The sequence below is a fragment of the Acomys russatus genome, chromosome 19, assembly GCF_903995435.1.
Source record: "Acomys russatus chromosome 19, mAcoRus1.1, whole genome shotgun sequence".
In the NCBI taxonomy this organism is placed as follows: Eukaryota; Metazoa; Chordata; class Mammalia; order Rodentia; family Muridae; genus Acomys; species Acomys russatus.
The window spans coordinates 60,171,116-60,190,264 of record NC_067155.1 but is presented as its reverse complement, the minus strand read 5'-3'; the positions used below and the strand labels follow the sequence as shown (position 1 = coordinate 60,190,264).

Here is a 19,149-nt window from a genome sequence, read left to right as displayed (position 1 = left end):
CACATGCTTGTATGATGAGCCTCTGAAAAATAATAATTCATGGACTGCTGCGCTTCTTTAATCCCAGCACTCGGGAGGCAGAAGCAGGCAGATCGCTGTGAGTTCGAGGCCTGCTAAGGATATTTAGTGGGTTCCTGTCTCAAAACAAAACAAAAATAATTTGAAAAGTAATACAACATGGAGCCCTATGTCTAAGTTTGGTGAGAGTGTGTTTATTACTAGAAATCTACAAATTCTAAATACTGGTGTTTATTTGGTGGTCCCTTGGTACTTGCCAAGGAGTGGTTCCGGAACTACCACTTGCAGCATAGCAAACCGCAAGGACGTTTGGGGCGTCTCTGCGGTGCACAGTGATGGGGTCTTGTGCTTCTCCCCAGCCTCCATCATCCCTGGATGATTTGCAAGCAGAGTCCTGGACCTGGAAGGGGTGCTGCCAAATCGTGCTGTGCTGACACCACTTGTGCCGTTACCCATGTACTTTCAGCCTATGTGGTTGATTCTGCCATGTTAGAAATCCGGGGTAGAGAGCCAACTGTGCAGCAGAAACTGTTTCCCAGAGTCAGTTTTCTTGTGTTTTTTGCCTCCTGAAATTGAGCACAGAAGCACACCAGTCTACCCTTGGCCTCCTCAGTTAAAGTTTGACAAGGCTGAGACTATTTACAGCTGTGCGCACACATGCATGCACGTTCCTGATGACATTGGGACCAAGCGTTTTGTTTTGTTTGTGGACAGGCCCTCACTAGCATGGCCTGGCCTGGACCTTGCCATGTAGACCAGGATGGACTTGAACCAGAGACCTGCCCGCTTCCCGAGTGCTTGGGTTAGAGGGTTAAGTCAAGCATTTATAGAGCCCTGTAGTGCTGTAAGAGCTCTTTCATTTCAGGGATGGAGTGGGGATCATCCTGCAGCAAACACACTCACCTGACACAGGAGTCCAGGATGGCCTCAAACTCCGGGCCGCACTGCCCCAGCCTTGAAAGCACCAACACTGCAGGCAGGAGCTGACTTCCCAGCCACTGCGTTCATCTTTAGAAAGGAGGAACTTAGGGCTGGCAAGGTGGCTCAGATGCACAAGCCTGATGATCCAAGGCTTTTCCGTGGAACCAGTCAGTGTCAAAAGCTGGGTGACGGGTGGGTCCCAGCCTGTGTACTCTAGGCCTCACTCCACTAGGCTGTTAGGGCAGCAGCACACACAGGTGGCTGGAAGGAGTCCCAGGTGGGAGATCTATGGCTCTCCCCACCCCCACCTGCAAGCTGGTGACTGCAAGCAGGCACAGCCCATTACATGAGTGCAGTGGCTCTTCCGATCAGAGAACTGACTGAGCTCCACTACATCCACAGTACGGAGCGGGCGGTGGCATGTGCATAGGCATGTATGTACACAGGCATGCACATGCTCATGCGCGCACAGGCTTTTTTATAAAGCAGCAGTTTTGTGGGAATGAAACTGTAAACTTCATTTACTTTTTTTTTTTTTTTTTGTAAGCTTCATTTAAAAACCAGTTTTATGTCATGTATATGAGTGTTTATCTGCATGTGTGTCTGTGTACCACATGCCTGGTGCCCCAGAAGGCCAGATGAGTCAGAGCCTCAGAACTGGAGTGCTGGAAACTCAGTCCTCTGTGGGATCAGCCACCGTCTTAACCTTGACTCCAGCCTCAGCTTTTGATTCTATTGTCTGGGTCATAGCATATTTTATCATTCTCCCCGCCCCCCTCTGGTTTTGTGAGACAGGGTTTCTCTGTGTAGCCTTGGCTGTCCTAGACTTGCTTTGTAGAACAGTCTGGCCTCAAATTCACAGATGTGCCTGCCTCTGCCTCCCGAGTGCTGGGATTTAAAGGCGTGCACCACTGCACCCGGCCTATCGTTCTCCTTTTTAAAGTTATTTACTTATATTTTTTTAACGTATGAGTGCTCTTTCTACATGAGAGGACCCTTACAGTACCATGGGCTCTACTTGACTCAAGCCTCTAAGCCAAGCATTCAGGAAGCAGAGACTGCCAGATACACCCACATGCTGGAAAAGGGTATCAGATCCCTTTGTAGATGGTCATGTGCTTGCTGGGAATTGAACTCCTGCGCAGCCTGTGTTCTTAATCACTGAGCCATCTCACCAGCTCACTTACCATGATCTTATGCCTTTGTCCTTTCTCTTCTTTCATTTAATTTCCCCTGACCTTTTCCTATTATCCTCCTAATTTCTTTAGCTCACTAAGTTTCATAGTACTTTCTAATGTAAGCATTTCTAGGCTATGCATTTTCCTCTGACTGCTGTTTTAGCTGCACCTTGGATCTTTGGACGTGTACATTTATTATCATCTCACATATTTTAAATTTTCTCCTGTGAACAATGAGTTACTTAGAGATTTACATGGCAATTTTGAAAATTAACTTTAATAATTATAAGTAATTTTTATTGTATTGTTTGAAACAGTAAAAACTATATGAAATGTGTATGTAAATTACAAGACCTCATAATATATTATATACACAGTCTCCCCAGCCCCAGAAGCAACATTACTTTCCTCTGTTCTTAACTGCTGACCTTCAGTTTAGGGATATATATGCAGTAGACCTCTTTTCACTCTTGGTGAAAGGTAAAAGCCTGACTGTAGGAGATAGAAAAAGAGTCCTGACATAGAGCTGCACATCCACAGACTACCAAAGAGTTCTTCCCTCTGGACTCAAAGTGTGTTAGTTATTTTCTTGTGTCTGTGAGCAAATCCCAAGGACCAGGAACAAGTTAAGGAAGGGAAGGGTCATTTGCTCAGTTCTGCATGTGTTGTCAGCCTGTCACAGCAGGAGGGCATGGCAGCCAGGGTCAGCCTGTCACAGCAGGAGGGCATGGTAGCCAGGGTCAGCCTGTCACAGCAGGAGGGCATGGCAGCCAGGAGCTCTAGGCTGCTTGCTCACATCTTTGTGGATCAGAAGGCTGAGAGAGCAATGCTGCCACCCTTCAGGCTTCTTCCTTTCCAGGCTAATTCAGTGTGGGACCTTGGCCCATTAATGGTTGTTGTTAGTTGCTAACTGGACAGTCTAGAATACTTGGGAGAAGGGCCTCTGGGCATGGCTGTGATGAGTCACCTTATGTAAATTGATGTGAGCTGGCTTGTCTTAATTGTGGGCCAGCCCTTTGTCTTAGCAGGGCACCTAGCTTGTATAAAGTGAACAAAGCAGCCAGCCTTGTTGGTGCACGCCTTTAATCCCAGCACTTGGGAGGCAGAGGCAGGCGGATCATTGTGAGTTCGAGGCCAGCCTGGTCTACAAAGCGAGTCCAGGATAGTCAAGGCTACACAGAGAAACCCTGTCTCAAAAAACCAAAAAAGAATGAATAAATAAATAAATAAATAAATAAAGTGAACAAAGCAAGCTGAGCTCTAGCATGCATGCGTTTGTTTCTCTGCTTCCACCTGCTCTAGCTCCAGTGCAGCTATAGGTTGCACCTTTCACTGAGAAGTAGGTTAAATCCTGTCTTCCCTGCATTGTTCTGTCAGGGCATCTTATCACAGCAACAGGAAAAAAAGCTGGGCCTGTGATAACCTTGGAAAGGCCCGTGACCTTGCAGAGGTGTATAAAGTTGACAGTGGAGATGAACCACCTCCCACTTCCCAGAGTTTCCACTACCTCACCACCACCACCACCACCACACACACACACACACACACACACACACACACACTTCCTCATGTCACCCCAGGCCTTTCCTGGGTCCCAGATAAGGCGTTGAGTCTCAACCAGGCCACATTCCCTAGGGGATATTTGATAATGTCTGTAGACAGTTTTGATTGTCACAACTAGAGGGGGCTGTGGCCAGGGCAACATGCTCCCGTTATCTTCCAGTGTGCAGGCGGTCCCCTAGAGAATGATCTGGTCCAAAATGTCTAGTCTTGTGCAGGGCTGGTGATCATGCTTGTGACCAGTTCTCCCTACCTGCCCCCCCCCCCCCCCCCCCCCCCCCCCCCCCACCTCCATCGTCTTCCAGATTGAGAACAGCCTCTGCATCTGTGCTGCCATGCCGAGCAAAGTCGTCATCCTGCGCTACAATGACAACCTCAGCAAGTACTGCATCCGGAAGGCAAGCTAACGGCCCAGCCTCCCCCGGGGTCCGTGCACACATTGTGCTGTGTTGAGGAAAGTGTGTGTCTGGTCCTTTCTGCTCTGCCTAGAGCAGGAGACCTGTCCTTGCTAGAAGAGCCCAGAGCCTGTGGTAGCCAGTGTCCCCTCAAGCTTCCCTTCTGTCTGGGAACTGAAGGCAGATGGAGGACACGCCCCTTTTGAGCTGACAGAAAGCTGCTGTCTTAGGAGTTTAGCAGCACCCGACAGCCTCTGCCGCATCTTCCTCAGCACCTGGAGGTTCCCTGTGATAAGGGACAAGCCAGCACTACCTGTGTTTTGACTTGTGGTCAGGGGTCTCAATGTTCTTCCTGGGACAGAGTGCTTTGTGGGGAGGAACGTTCCAACCTTTAAGTTCACCTCACTTCTGGAGAAGGTGTCTGCTGTCCCCAGACTAAGTGTGTTGTGTAATGATCAACCTGGCTCACTCAGGTGGAAAAGGGCACAGGGCGCTGCCCATGAGCTGGCGTCACTGTAGGCTTGCTACTCACCCGTGTGGCAGGGACGGAGCTGGCTACTCCAGTGTTGGCTGATTTGAAAGTGAGACAGTCGAGAAAGAGCTGCCTTTGAGTTTCCTCCCCTCTCACCGTAGCATCCTGCTTCTCTGTTTCTTCAGCCTTGGCAGGAAGCAGTGGATACAATTTCTGTGGTGGTGAAGATTTAAAGTCTGGCTTCAGGCGAACATAGTTCCTGGCCATTGCTCTGGGAAAGCATGCTGGCTTTGTTTGGTTTTATTTTCACAATATTAGGATTGGCCTAGAAATGACTACAAATAATTAGGAGGCAGTTAAGACAGGGATGCAATAATGCTGTGTGGATAATACAGACTCAAATTAGAAACCAGCAAATTACAAGCTAGCCCAAAGGAGGACATTAAGGCTGGGTACCCCGGTTTCCAGTGTTCATAGTTGGTGTGGCATTTCAGTCTCCTGCTCCTGCAAGAACGTGTTGTTAATGTCTGTGGAAATTGTGTTTCTCACTCGTTTGGGCATTAGAGTTCTGCCTTGTTTTTTGAGGATGCCTGGGCTGGTCCAGAGTGAAGGTAATGAGGTAGCAAACAGGTCTAGGGCCATCCTGACAGCAATGGCACAAGAGGCTCAGCTAGAGGCTCAGGTAGAGACAGAGCAGAAACAAAGCATCCTGAGTCATCTCTGTCCCTCTGTGTCCCCGCCCCTCACCTCAGGAGATCGAGACCTCCGAGCCCTGCAGCTGTATCCACTTCACCAACTACAGTATCCTTATTGGCACCAACAAATTCTATGAGATCGACATGAAGCAGTACACGCTGGAGGGTAGGGCCGCCTGCCATGTCCCTCCCTGCCCCGCACGGCTCGGCCAGTTCCTCAAGCCCCTCCCTGCCTGCCTTCACAGAGTTCCTGGACAAGAATGACCACTCCTTGGCACCTGCTGTGTTTGCTTCCTCATCCAACAGCTTCCCCGTCTCCATCGTGCAGGCGAACGGCGCTGGGCAGCGAGAGGAATACCTGCTATGCTTCCACGGTCAGTGCCCAGCCAGGGCTCATTGCAGTCCCCTTGGTGGGCCGAGTGGCTCTGCCGAGGGGACAGAGCGTGCCTCCCTGGCACCATAGATGCCCTCTGTGGTTCCCCCTCCCACCCAGGGCAGCAGCCTGGCCACATTGACATTTCTTTCTCACCTTCCTTCCCTTCCTTCGAGTCAGTCACTGTCATCCCCTGGTTTTTACTACTTTTTCGCTTGATCCATCTCTTTCTTTAAAGTTTTTCTTTTTTGTTTTTAATCTCTGGGTGTTTGGTTTCTTCTTCCTGTCTCTGACTCTCTCCTTCCTCCTGTCTCCTCCTTCCCTGCCTGTTCCCCTCTCCCCATTTCCTTTCCCCCTTTTTGCTAGAACTCTCTTAATTAAAATTAATTAATCATAGAAATTTACTTGAGAAAATTTTAGCATAAGCTGAGAGATGGCTCTGTGAAGTCGCCTGGCTGTGACAGTCCAGTCAGATCTGGCCAGTTATCCCTGGGCTTGTGGCCTCTGGTGCTAATGTCCCCATGCTCTTGACAACTTACAGAATTTGGGGTTTTCGTGGATTCTTATGGAAGACGTAGCCGCACAGATGATCTCAAGTGGAGTCGCTTACCTCTGGCCTTTGGTATGTGAGGTACGGGGTGGGGGTGAGGGACCTCCTGTTCTCCAGAGCTTGTGTCCTGGAAAAGAATTGTGTGAATTCTTGGCTTTGGGCTGGTGCTATGTATCCTAATGGACTTCAGTGGCATGGGAGGTATTCACCACGCAGTGTGTTTGTGGAGAACTGTGTATGGCTGGCCTCCCAGGCCGTGATCCAGTCTTGTAAAATGCTAAGTTCTTATGATACAAAGGAGAACATTCCTCGAGGAGTTTCAGTCATTTTCAAGGCTGCGTAGCACCCATGGCATAGTTGAAAAAAGTTAATTAACTCTGGTGAGGCAGAACAAGGAGGTCAGACCTGTTCATCCTGTGAGCACGAATCCTGTGGCAGGCACCCTCGTGCTGTTGTCAGGTGGAGTTCTCTGTCTGTAAGTTGCTAAGAGTGGAGGGGGCCAAAGAATCAGCACACATCATGGAGGGCCTGGGGGTGCTCTGCGGCACCGTCATGGCCAGAAGGACAGGCAGGTGCATGCACACACAGAAACACACAGTAAATACATAAGTGTAAACCTGTTCACCTCGTGCTGTGTCAGCCATCCTGAACTCAGGGACTTAAGGCAGTGTCTTTGTTGACATTACTGTGGGTCTGCTCAGCTCGGCCCCCCATGGTGTTATTGGGGATCTAGAACAAGGAAAAAGCGACAAACTTTCTCCCTCTTTTTCTCTCTTTTTTTCTTTGTTGTTGTCCATGGGGGTGGGGGGGTCACTTAGCTAGATGCCTTGGTTCCCCTCTATCTAGACTCTTCTAAGAGTACAAACAGAGGTTGTATGCCTTTCATTTGCAGCATATTCTGCTGGTTCAAGCAAGCCAATAGGGCTGCTATGCTCAGCCATGGCTTACCACAGGAGCAGCACTGACAACAGGCCTCCCCTTGAGGCGAGAGAACAGGGCCCACCCTGTCTTCTCCAGTTGCAGCGAGGCCGTCACAGGGAGATGAGTATTAAGATGTGTCTGGTGTGCTAACACAGAGGAGGGTCATGGGCAGCCCATGCCAAACAGACAGACTAGCTACAAAATGAAGCTAATAGTAATAAAATCCCCACAGCAATGCCTAAATGCTAGTCTTTTAAACACTTTACTTGGAGATGCTGGAGAGACAGCTCATCAATCAAGAGCACTGACTACTCTTCCAGAGGACCCTGGTTCGATTCCCAGCACCCACGTGGTAGCTTTTAGCTCTCTGTAGCACCACTTCCCGGGGGGATCTGACACTATCTTCTGGCTTCTGAGGGCATCAGGCACACACGTGCACAGACACATGCAGGCAGAGCACTCATATACAGGGAAAAAATCTTTACCAACATGGAGAGTATATAATATAAACAGGGAGTCTCTCCCCGGTGGCCATCTCCCACATCCTCCATCTTACTGCCCCACAGGGATGAACTTTCACGAGCATATCATCTTCCCAGTGTGCTGTGTAAACACAAGCGTGTAATAGATTTCTCCCCATCATGCTCTGCACATCCTTCTGAGCTTACCTGCTAGCTGAGCAGTGCACTGTGGGTAGATCCAGGCCACATGGTGAATCTCTTACCCTGGGTGGAGTTCCACAGGGATGCTGTAGTTTTCTTAGCCGATGCTTCTGATGTAAGTTGTTCTGTCTTATGCCGTAACGAAGAAGGCAGCGAATGAACCCAAGCCCGTGCAGTTACGCTGTGTGTGGAGCATTTGGAGAGTGCTGGATGCTGGGCCACTGGTCCTTTTTCAAGTTTTGATTTTACTTCTTCCATCTCACTGCCCCCCCCAACCCCCATTTTTCCCCCTTGTGCTCATCCTCCATGGTGGCCTGAAGCCTACAGAGAACCCTATCTGTTTGTGACTCACTTCAACTCGCTGGAAGTAATTGAGATCCAGGCGCGTTCCTCGCTGGGGTAAGCATTTCCCTCCATGCTTTGTGGGCAGGTTTAGGGACTGGAGTGGCACATAGCCATGGTGGTCACCAGTAATGCATGTTAATTCTCTTCTGGAATATTGCAGGACCCCTGCCCGAGCATATCTGGAAATCCCAAATCCGCGCTACCTGGGCCCCGCGATTTCCTCGGGAGCAATTTACCTGGCCTCCTCATACCAGGACAAGCTAAGAGTCATATGCTGCAAAGGAAACCTTGTGAAGGAGTCTGGCACTGAGCAGCACCGGGTGCCCTCCACCTCCCGCAGGTACTGAGCCACCGTGGAGAACAGGGGGCATCCTCACCTTGTGCTCAAGGCAAACCATGCTTTTTCTGTGTGGCCTGCAGCCTGGACTTGGGACCAGGAAGGACTTCACCAAAGAAACAAAGCAAGGGAGTGGCATCAGGAGGACAGGGAGGCAAGGGACACACAGGGAGGCCAGAGGTGTGAGGCATGGGCGTGGGTGTGGGCCGTGGCTTCCCAGGCCATCTGGAGGCATCTGTGGAACCTGAGAACTCTTTAGAGTTTTAGTATTTTATTTTAAAACGTGCAGTTATGTTTGTGTTGGTAATATAACCTCAGGGCATAGAACCCAAAGGGCACAAAAATATTAAGTAGTATAGTATATTGGGCATCTTTTCTTTCTTGTGTTAAAAAAAAATTAAAGATGTATGTATTTTTGTTTATTTTTGTTTTTTTGAGATAGGGTCTTACTGTGTAGCCTTAGCTGGTCTGGAACTCACTATTTAGATCAGACTGGCCTTAAACTCGTAAGAGAGCCAACTGCCTCAGCTTCCAGACTGCGCTACTACACATGGCCCAATTTTTGTTTTAATTTTTATTTATTTATTTATTTATGTATTTATTTTAAATTTTTTATTAATTCTTGTTACATCGCAAAAATATGGAACGCTTCACGAATTTGCATGTCATCCTTGCAGGATGCCATGCTAATCTTCTCTGTATCGTTCCAATTTTAGTATATGTGCTGCCGAAGCGAGCACTTTAATTTTTATTTTATGTATATGAATATTTTGCCTGCATGTATGTGTGCCCAGTGTCCAAGGCCAGAAGAGGGCACTGTATCTCCTGTAACTGGAGTTACAGACAGTTGTGAACTGCCATGTGGGTGCTGGGAATTGAACCCAGGTCTTCTGAAAGAGCAGCCAGTGTTGTTAACCACTGAACCATCACTCTAGCCGCAACACCCCCTCCCCTTAACTTAAAGAGGTAATGGCCTTGCCGGGCGGGCATGGTGTCGGCACACACCTTTAATCCCAGCACTCGGCAGGCAGAGGCAGAGGCAGGCAGATTGCTGTGAGCTCAAGGCCAGCCTGGTCTACAAAGCGAGTCCAAGACAGCCAGGACTGTTATACAGAGAAACCTTGTTTCCAAAAACCAGAGAGAGAGAGAGAGAGAGAGAGAGAGAGAGAGAGAGAGAGAGAGAGAGAAGGAGAGAGAGAAGGAGAGAAGGAAAGAGACAATGGGCTTGTTGTGTTGTCATTGCTGCCCTGAACTCCTGGCTCCAGCAGTCCTCTTGCCTCATCCCTCAGGGTCTGAACATGGCTTCTCTGCTAGGTCTTCCTTTCCTGCCCCTCGCATCACTGCCACTCAGGAAGGAACCAATATTATAACTTTGTGTTTCTATATAGAGATCTTTCTGCAACTATATATGCACAAGTCTATATTTGCTACTCTGTAAAGATAATACAATGTATTAGTCTATTTTCTGGTACTATGATGAAGTACCTGGTGCTGAGTTAGTTATAAAGAAAAGAGGCTCATGGTTCTGTTCTGAAGTCCAGGGCCCACATCTAGCAATGGCCTAGTTGTCATTGTCTTGAGGTGGTGCAGGGCATGGTAAGAGACAGAGAACACCACATGTATGTACCTTCTAGTCTCTGTGTTCAACCTTGCACACCCCGTAAAGGCTTTGCCTCCACCTCCACCCTCCACCTCCAAATACCACAGTTAAATTAAATTTCAACCCTTTAAAAATTATTATTATTGGGGGCTGGAGAGATGGCTCAGAGGTTAAGAGCACTGACTGCTCTTCCAGAGGTCCTGAGTTCAGTTCCCAGCAACCACATGGTGGCTCACAACCATCTCTAATGTGATCTGGTGCCCTCTTCTGGTCTGCAGGTGTGCATGTAGGCAAAACTGTATTTAAAAATTATTATGATGATGATGATGATGATGATGATGATGATGATGATGATGATGATGTTTTTTGAGACAGGGTTTCTCTTTGTAGCCTTGGCCGTCCTGGACTCGCATTATAGCCCTGGCTGGCCTCGAACTCACAGGGATCCACCTGTCTCTGCCTCCCAAGTGCTGGAATTAAAGGCGTGCACCACCACCGCCCAGCAAAAATTATTTATTATTTAAGTATACATTTTGTTTTTTGTCTGAATGTAAACCTGCATGACAGAAGAGGGCACCAGATCTCATAGATGTTGTGAGCCACCATGTGGTTACTGGGAATTGAACTCAGGTCCTTTGGAGGGGCAAGCAGTGCTCTTAACCTGTGAACCATCTCTCCAGCCCCAATTTCAACCCTTTTAATCCCTCACAGGGGGGGCTTGATCGACAGCTCAGTGGTTAAGAGTGTGTGTTGCTCTTGCAGAGGACCCCCCCACATTTGGAGGCTCACCACTTGCACGGACTCCACCACCCTCTCCTGGTCCTCTCGGGCACCTGCATGCACACAACACACTTAAGCTCACATGGGCACATAGATCTTTACAGTCTCACAGCGGGAGCCCATTTCCACACACAAGCCCTCAAGTCTTCTGGCTCACACCGAGTTCTCTAGTGAGCTGACTGTAGATCATAGAATCTCCTGTAGTAGACCCTCGAAGTGTGCAGTTTAGTGGTCGGACATTTTGGTAGATGTATCTAATCTCCACCAGTATCTAAGTTTTTATCACCCCAAAAGAAGTTTGTTTTCCTCTACTTCAGTGGCTGCCTCAGGTATGTTCCACATTTAGCAGGCTCTACTGCCAGGTGGGGCTTTTCTTGTCCAGCCAGCCCTGAGTGCCTGTGCGTTCCAAGTCAGATACTGATCTTCTGGAAATGGGCTTTTGGGGCACCTCAGCCTGGTCTGTGCCTTCCAACACCTCATAGTAACTATTTGGTCACAAGTCCACTGGCTTCAACTCTGCCATCCATCACGGGCACAGGGCATGCTAAATTGTCATTGAGCCATACCAGGTTTGCTTTTCTTGCATAAATACTGTTGGATTGCTCCAAGCTGGTTTTGCAATCCACTTGGTCAGTATGCATGAGCATGTGTGTGAGCGTGGCTTGTTTTGTTTTTGGCAGCACTGAGATTTGAACCCTGGGCCTGCAAACTGGCCAAGGAAAGTTCTGCCCCTGAGCCACCCCTGCCCCCAGCCTTGGTCACTGAGGTGACAGGTGACCAGTTGCTCCTAGCTTTTTATTTAAGGCTGTCCTACAAGGTCTCAGAGCATCGTGGCTGGCTCTGAGTCTTGTGAGGTTGGTTTCAAGGCTGTTCTTTGCTCCCATGGTCCTCAGGGGGTCTCGCTCCTCCTTTCCAGCTCCCCTCCCTCTTCCTTCTGACTGGTGAGAAAGTGTGTTGGGTGCACTTGCCTGCACCTTAGTGTCTTGGGGATGGCTTCAGGGCAGTGCAGGAAGTGGCTTCCTTCTCCTCAGTTGATGCCACACAGGATCCCCGTGCTTGGCTGCACTGTTCCTCAGTACCTAAATGCTCATATCATAAACAGCAGCAGCTCTTTGGGGTGCCTCCAGTGCGTTGCTAGAACCACCACCCCTTTGCCAACCAGACCATAAGTGGGTGTGTGATAGAAGGTATAATTCTGATAGGTGGTGTTGAATTTGCCTCCCTGGGGCTGCACCTAGCTGTAGCCCCATCAGCAGATGAAGGAGTTGGCTATCCCATTCTGGCCCGGAAGACTAGGAAGCAGAGCTGCAGCCATGTGTGAGAAGCTCTGAGATTTACCCAGTGGACCATCTCATTGACCCACCCTGGACGCAGCTGTGAGGATCTGGGCCTGGGAGAGCAGTGCCACAGGCACCCTCCTTCCTCTCTAAGGGCCTGTGATTTGGTGGCTGGATCAGCACCACCAACTGGTCCAGAATCCTTGGGTATTATGAAAGATGGACATGTCTGTAATATTCTGACACCATGCTGGACAAGCTGTCCCTCTTACTGATGGATAGGAATCGTGTGTCTGAGATGTGTGGTCCTGGCCCCACTGCTCTGGATGTGGCAGAGCACTATGCACACTTTTCTGTACCTTAACATGTCTTAGTGACACTGTGATTTTAATCATGGGATTGTGCTAAAAGGCCAGTGCCAGGGCCTCTCTTTTGATTTGGTCCCATCTCCATAGTAATGGCAAGGCGGTCCACTGTGTACCCCTAAAGTGCCTAGAACCGTGTTGCCGTTTTCTAGTCATTTCTAAAAGGGACCCACATGTTGGGAGTAGTCTTTCCCATGGCCTGGCATCTTGCTCCTGACCCCATGTGGTCTCACTGTAAGGAGCTGCTTGCTCTGATGTCAAAAGGGGAAGGAAGTAACATGCTGGCTTCCCTGGGCGTGCCAGGCAAGACCCACTCCACTCGCAGTCAGCGCTCAGCTTCATGCTGCCTATAGAGCAGGTCTTTTTGCTCTTGGCTGCTCCGAGTGGGTCAGGGTCTCTCTCTGGCTGCCGTGGCTAGCTGAGTGTCAACTGCAGGCTGGTGTGCTTAGCAGAGCAGGGGACATAACTCTACAGAAACCATAAAATGGATGTGGTAGCTCATTGGCCATTATGGAGATGGAAATGGAAGACTGCCCACTCGGCCTCGAATGATGAGTGTCTTGCTACCTCTCATTAATTCCTAGCTGATCTCCCAAACAGCCTTCCCTGAGCCACCCTGCTTCCCCGGATGCAGAGTCCCCTCCTACCGGCTTGTGATGGGTCCCTGGGCATACTACAGAGTTTCTCTTTCTCTCTCTCTCTTTTTTTTTTTAAATATTTTTTTATTATTTATTTTTAAGATTTATTTGTTATGTATACAGTGCACATCAGATCACATTATAGATGGTTGTCAGCTACCATGTGGTTGCTAGGAATTGAACTTATGACCTCTGAAAGAACAGCCAGTGCTCTTAACCGCTGAGCCATCTCTACAGCCCCGAGTTTCTCTTTCGTTACACACAGGCATAATGCATTTGTCTCCCTTGGATTTGTTTGTTTTAGTGCATCTTCTGTCTCTCTGAGCTCTGCAGCCCAAGGAGTTTACAGGGTACAGAAATCGGTTCTCTTACATTTATACCCCAGAGACATAAGGTGGGGCTGGCTTCCTGAGCGTTTGTGCTGGGTCAGGGAGCAAGGCCACGGCATATAGCTGCTCACGGCCAGCTGACCACCTAGAAGGTCACCTCTGCAAATGGCTGCTTTACAGTTCCTCTCCTAGGTAGTTAGGGCCAGGGTTAGATTGATCCTTCCAAAAGGTCCCAGTGTCCCAGGGCTGGGTGAAGATGGGTTATAGCTCCCTAGCAGATGGCTTGCGTGGCACACACAAGGCCTTAGCTTTAATTTTTAGTACACTGAAGGCGCAGAGGGACCTGTGTTTTCAGAGGCTGTTAATGGTTAGTCTGTGGGCCAGAGTGGGTTTTTGAGCTGGCCAGACTGTCGCTGCCTGCCCTGCGTGGTTTCCTAATTTTACCAGATGTGTCACTCCTGTGCCTCTAGGTCATCTTATTGCCATGACGGGAAATGCTGAGTTTCTGAAGCATCTATATCAGTTGCCATAAAAACGTGGAAAGCTACCTGTGGGGATAAGTGACCAAGCACTGGGCACAACGCTGTTACAGGCCCTGCCCCCGACAGTGACAGCCTTTATCAAAACACCCCCCTTGCACTAAGGGTCTTGATGGTCACTGACATCTGAGATGTGATAGGCTCAGCCCTAACAGGAGACTTCTGGGAAATCCCAGGTTGGTATGCTAGAGATCATGACAGCCAGACCAGCTCACCTGGCCTCCCCACCACCATGCACTTGGCTGTGCAGCGAGGGCTTAGCTTGCTCACAGCTAGTTCCCGTTTGGTGGTGTTGTGAGACAGAGGCAAAGCGCTGCGGACTTAGCCAGGGTGGGAGCTCGGTGAGTATGCGGGAAGTGGAGCTGGCACTGACACCTGGAAGCCTGGCCTCCTTTGTCCTCGTCCTCGGGTCTAAGTTTCTTCTAGCAAGAGTGAATGGTAGTTTGTCTTTAACCCTTGCCCTCAGGAGCTGAGGCAGGAGGATCATGACCTTGAAGCCAGCCTAGGCTACATAGTAAGTTCTAGGCTAGCTGATGCTACATAGTACGTCCTTGTCTCAAAGATTAAACCAAATTAAAAATTAAACCGGTGAGAAGGAGCCTGCTTAGAGCCTTGGAGGGGAAGGACTGCAGCTTTGGGCGTGTGACTTCTCAGCTCCCTGACGCCCCTGCTTGTCCTCATCAGCCCCAACAAGCGAGGCCCGCCCACGTACAATGAGCACATCACCAAACGTGTTGCCTCCAGCCCAGCGCCACCGGAAGGCCCCAGCCACCCACGAGAGCCAAGCACACCCCACCGCTACCGAGACCGAGAGGGCCGGACAGAGCTGCGCAGGGACAAGTCTCCAGGACGTCCTCTGGAGCGGGAGAAGTCCCCAGGCCGGATGCTCAGCACAAGAAGAGAGCGGTCTCCTGGGAGGCTGTTTGAAGACAGCAGCAGGGGCAGGCTGCCTGCTGGAGCTGTGAGGACCCCACTGTCCCAGGTTAACAAGGTGAGGAGGCAGCATCCTTAGGGCTACACAGGCCTCATGTGGCCAGAAGCTGCCCCTCAGCTCTTATAAAAGTGTAACTCCATCTCTGCGACTCGGGCCATGGGAAGTAAGAGCTTAGGAACAAAATGTGCTTTGTTTAAGGGGCTTCCTCCACAGATGACAACATGTGTGACTTAAGGCAAGGGTGTGTGTACCTCAGAATGTGACAGCTGCCAACGAGCACGTCCCCTGCCCTAGAGGCAGTGTTAGTGGCTTCTAGACCTATTCTTTGCATCCACGCAAATAAGTATGTGTGTCCCCCATGTAAATACAATGGATACCATTCTAGACCTTTTCAAGACACACAGGCTAACACTTAATACATCGTAGTCCCTGGTGTTTTTCTGGAAGGTTACCCAGAACTTGGAGCATTTTCATAGTCTGGAGTGGTGCCATGTGATTGTCAGGCTAGTGTGTGAATCAGCAGGTGGAGAAGGGAAGTGAGCAGCTCTCAGGAGTGCATGCATGGGTCCTGGTGCGCCATCCTCCTTGGTGGGCTGTCCAGTTTCTGGGGCCCACTCTAGACACCTTCCTGTCCTCGGGGGATGCTTTTCTGAGTGGTACTCCCCTGCTGACGCTACTACTGTACACAGTGCTGCTTCTGGCAGAGAAAGAAAAAGATGTCTCCCCAGTAAAGCTCTGCGCATGTCTGTGCATGCGTGCAACTGGGCAAATTGGGTTTGCGGTTTTCTCAGTGACTGGCTTCCTGCCTGACCCTGTGCCTTGAAGGGCTGGCTCTGTTAAGTTGGCAGTGTTCTCTGTGGCACCACTGGCAACCTCTGGAGGAGAAGGCAGGCGCTGCAGAGATCCCAGCTTTCATGCTAAACCCTCCTCCTCTCCCTTTTGCTCCTAGGTCTGGGACCAGTCTTCAGTGTAAGTCTCGACCAGAAAGCACCTCCTCATCTCAGTCTGCAGGAAATCACCGTGCAAGTGCTGGGCGTCTGCTGCAGGGGACCCCAGCGCCCGCCCGTCTGCTCGGCCCGTGTTCGGCACAGCTGGGTCCAGACTGCCCTTGGCATAGATACCCCCATCTCCAAGGGGTGCAGATAGCCAAGGCTCTTAGGCGCTGCCAGCGCTCTCCGCCCTCCCCCTGGGGCAGGGTACCTTCCTGCGTTCATCCTCTTTGCACTGTTCCTCTTTCACAGCACTCACAGACTTTTGTACTTAGCTCCAGCCTGAACCTGTCCGTCAAAGGAAACCAACCCGGACATGGACTGTGGCTGGAATTCTACTTGCTACTCTAAGATCTCGGGTTGGTTGGTTTTTCTTTGGTTTTGATTTCTTTTTCCTTCCTTTCTTTTCTTTTTCTTTTTCTTTTTTTTTCTTTTTTTTTAAGACAACAGAATTCTTAGTAGATTTGGATAGCGATGTATTTCCTGTTGTAGTCGTTTTTTAGCTAGATCATACCGTCAGGTCTTTGCCACTGAAACGTAGCGTAGAAGAGCCCCCATTGGTTGGCTAGCCTCCCGTGTTCACGTAGCTTCATTCTTGTTCCAGTCCATTCTCATAGATGGCCCTGTTTTACCCAGGGTGACATCATAGCCAAATGTTTACTGTCCTCATTGCCTTTGATGGCCTTGACAACTTTCCCTCCCACCAGCTGAGAATGTATGGGGGTCAATCCGGCCTCGGCTCAGAGGCAGTGACCTGGGGCCAAGGGACGTCATCAAGCTCTCCTCTCCCTCCCCTCAGCGTCATCCACCCAGCCTGCTTCCCCAGCTCTCCGTGTAGCTTTGGCCAGGAAAGCACGCAATAGACTCGCTCCAAGCCCAGCATCAATAGGTCTTGGGGTTGGGCCTGGGACCGGGCACCCACCTCCTGTTCTGAGGGTCGCTGTGTTGCTCTTCACTCCTCTGGAATGGGGAAGGGACCCGTCTGGGATCCCTGCATGGCGGATCACTGCATGTGCTGCCCCTGACCTGGCTGGCTCCTCCCTAGGTTGCTCTACCAATGTATTGCTGCCATCCCATCGCCCCACCAAATCCAGACCCTCTGATGACTTGTCAACTAACTGGCCAACAGGCTGCAATCGTAGCACTGAACAAACAAACAAAAACAAAAAAACGCTCAAGCCTTACGACCTGAGAAGGATTTCAGCAAACCACACTTGTCCCTCAGTTTTCCCGCCCACCTTCAAGTCCCCTGATGACTTCAAGGATGACTGTGTGTGCACACAGAACCCAGCACGGTTCTACCCAACGAGACTGTGACTTCCCACATGAGCCTCTCCCTAGGGCTGGACCTAAGGCCAGGACATGGGAGAGAAGCCGCAGCTCAACTCGGCCAGCCGTGCGGAGCTGCCGAGTTCCCCCTTAGGTGCAGTGCGGCTCCCCAGTCTCTCCGCCCTCTTTAGAGCGCAGAATTCCTGGCAACTGGATAGAACCAACTTAGAGGCTTTGCAGTTGGCAAGCTAACTAGCGGCCTTATCTCTGCCTTTAATCTCCCACAAGGCCTCTCCTGCTTTGGATTCTCCATGACTCTTAGGCGAGCCTCAACAACCAAGGCACACCCTAGGTAGGCTGAAAGGTAGACCTGTCCCCACCGCAGCAGGTGACCGTGTCTGTGTTTTCAGCTCACGTGTCCACAGTCCACGTCACTTCCCAGATTACAACCTGGCCTAAACGCCGACTCCTTCCTGCTCGTCTCTGACCTAAGTGCTTTCTCGTTTGAACCGCCTGTGACCCTCCACACCCAGTGCCCTGCTGCAGTGTCTTATGTGTTGCTTGAAGTCTTTGGGATCAGGTTCCCTGCCCCCATCCCCCCAGGGCAGATCTGACTGGCTGTTTGCTGAAGTTTTTGTCTCTTGGTCCACAAGTATTTGGAATGGTCACTGATAACTGGTCTTCAGTCTCGGCATTTCATTTAGGACCTCCATGAGAAACGGGCATCTTGAGCCCTGACAATGTATATTGCGTGTCTCACCTGTGAACTGCTTCCTGCTACATAGAGCTAGCTCAAAAGACTGTACATATCTACAAGAAACTTTATATTCGTAAAAAAAAAAAAAAAAAAAAAGGAAATTGAATTGGTTTCTACTTTTTTATTGTAAAAGGTGCATTTTTCAACACTTTTGTTTTCAACGGTGGTAGTAGTGGATGGCCATCTCCGCTGAAGTGGGGAGCTCTCTGTGTGACCACCGAGATGCCAGCAGGAAATAATCGTAACCCCAAATCACAGTCAAAAGCTTGTTAGCATCAATAAGATTCTAGGTCTCCAAAAAGTACAGGCTTTTTTCTTCATCACCTTTTTTATTCAGAACCAGGAGAACGTGTGGACAGTTCCAGATCCACCTTGAGAGGAGTGACCTTTGTTGTTGAACAATAGTGAAATAAAGCAATGATCTCAAAATGCCCACGCCCTTGGCATCTTTTCTTGTCAGAGACCATAAAAAGCTACTGCCAATGCAGGCTCGGTGGCGCACACTTCCACTCTGAGGGAGGCTTTTCTGCGGGTTGGGGCCAGTGGCTAGAGTCGGAAGCTCTTGGAATTAAAGAGTTGGGGGCAGGTAGTTTGGTCAGCACTTCTGTGGAGCAGGGACCTGTGGTTAAGGTGGTTTTCAGGGCAGGGAAATGGAAAGCTCCTTAAATAGTCAGGCTTCTTTAAAAAGGATTAGTCTAAAACAGATTAGCCTCAAGGCAGCTAACCAGGAAAAGAGGTCAACACAAGATGTTTCTGATCCCATTACAGGAGGCCACGAGAACTTCTCTCTTTGGAGGGAGTTCAGATATGAATGCTTCCTGTTCTGACTAGACAGTTACTGTCTGCAAGGTAAATGTCTCTGCCACTTTGTACTTTGTTATGTAAACTGGACTGGTCCAGAAAAATGGTTTTCTCCCCACCCCAGGATACCTATTGCTTTTAACCTCTGATTAAAGCATGATAAGGTAATCAGATAAAATTAAAATTTGCCTTTGAGGGTCAAATCTGACTGGCCATTAATGGGAGCTATAGACTGTTTCTTGTGATTGTAAGAAAGAAAAGGACTCACAAAGGAGGAAGTGAGATGTTGCAACCTCTTCCCAAACATGAGAAAATGTCCATTAGCCGTCACTTAACCGTGAGTTATTAGCTTAGGGCTTCTTGGCAGCCAGGCTACCTTACAAGCTAAGTAAATGGGGAATGTGCCGAGAGTCCTTTGGACCTGAAGGGACGATGTCTACAAAA

At 49.6% G+C, this 19,149-nt stretch overlaps 1 protein-coding gene and 1 non-coding gene across 2 annotated transcripts in view; one reads left to right on the top strand and one right to left on the bottom strand.

Annotated features, from left to right (window-relative positions):
- Cit (citron rho-interacting serine/threonine kinase) overlaps positions 1-14,971 on the top strand; it is a 162,380-nt gene extending 147,409 nt beyond the window's left edge. Inside the window, exons 40-46 of the mRNA XM_051161668.1 lie at positions 3,983-4,075; positions 5,297-5,405; positions 5,485-5,613; positions 6,154-6,234; positions 8,066-8,144; positions 8,251-8,430; positions 14,640-14,971. Of these exons, the coding sequence (XP_051017625.1) occupies positions 3,983-4,075; positions 5,297-5,405; positions 5,485-5,613; positions 6,154-6,234; positions 8,066-8,144; positions 8,251-8,430; positions 14,640-14,967 (999 nt within the window). The 3' untranslated portion in view covers positions 14,968-14,971. The remainder of the gene's footprint in view (positions 1-3,982; positions 4,076-5,296; positions 5,406-5,484; positions 5,614-6,153; positions 6,235-8,065; positions 8,145-8,250; positions 8,431-14,639) is intronic.
- LOC127204068 (U6 spliceosomal RNA) lies at positions 9,062-9,167 on the bottom strand. The gene has a single exon (XR_007832424.1). It is a non-coding gene; the product is annotated as a U6 spliceosomal RNA (small nuclear RNA).
- Positions 14,972-19,149: the final 4,178 nt, after the last annotated feature.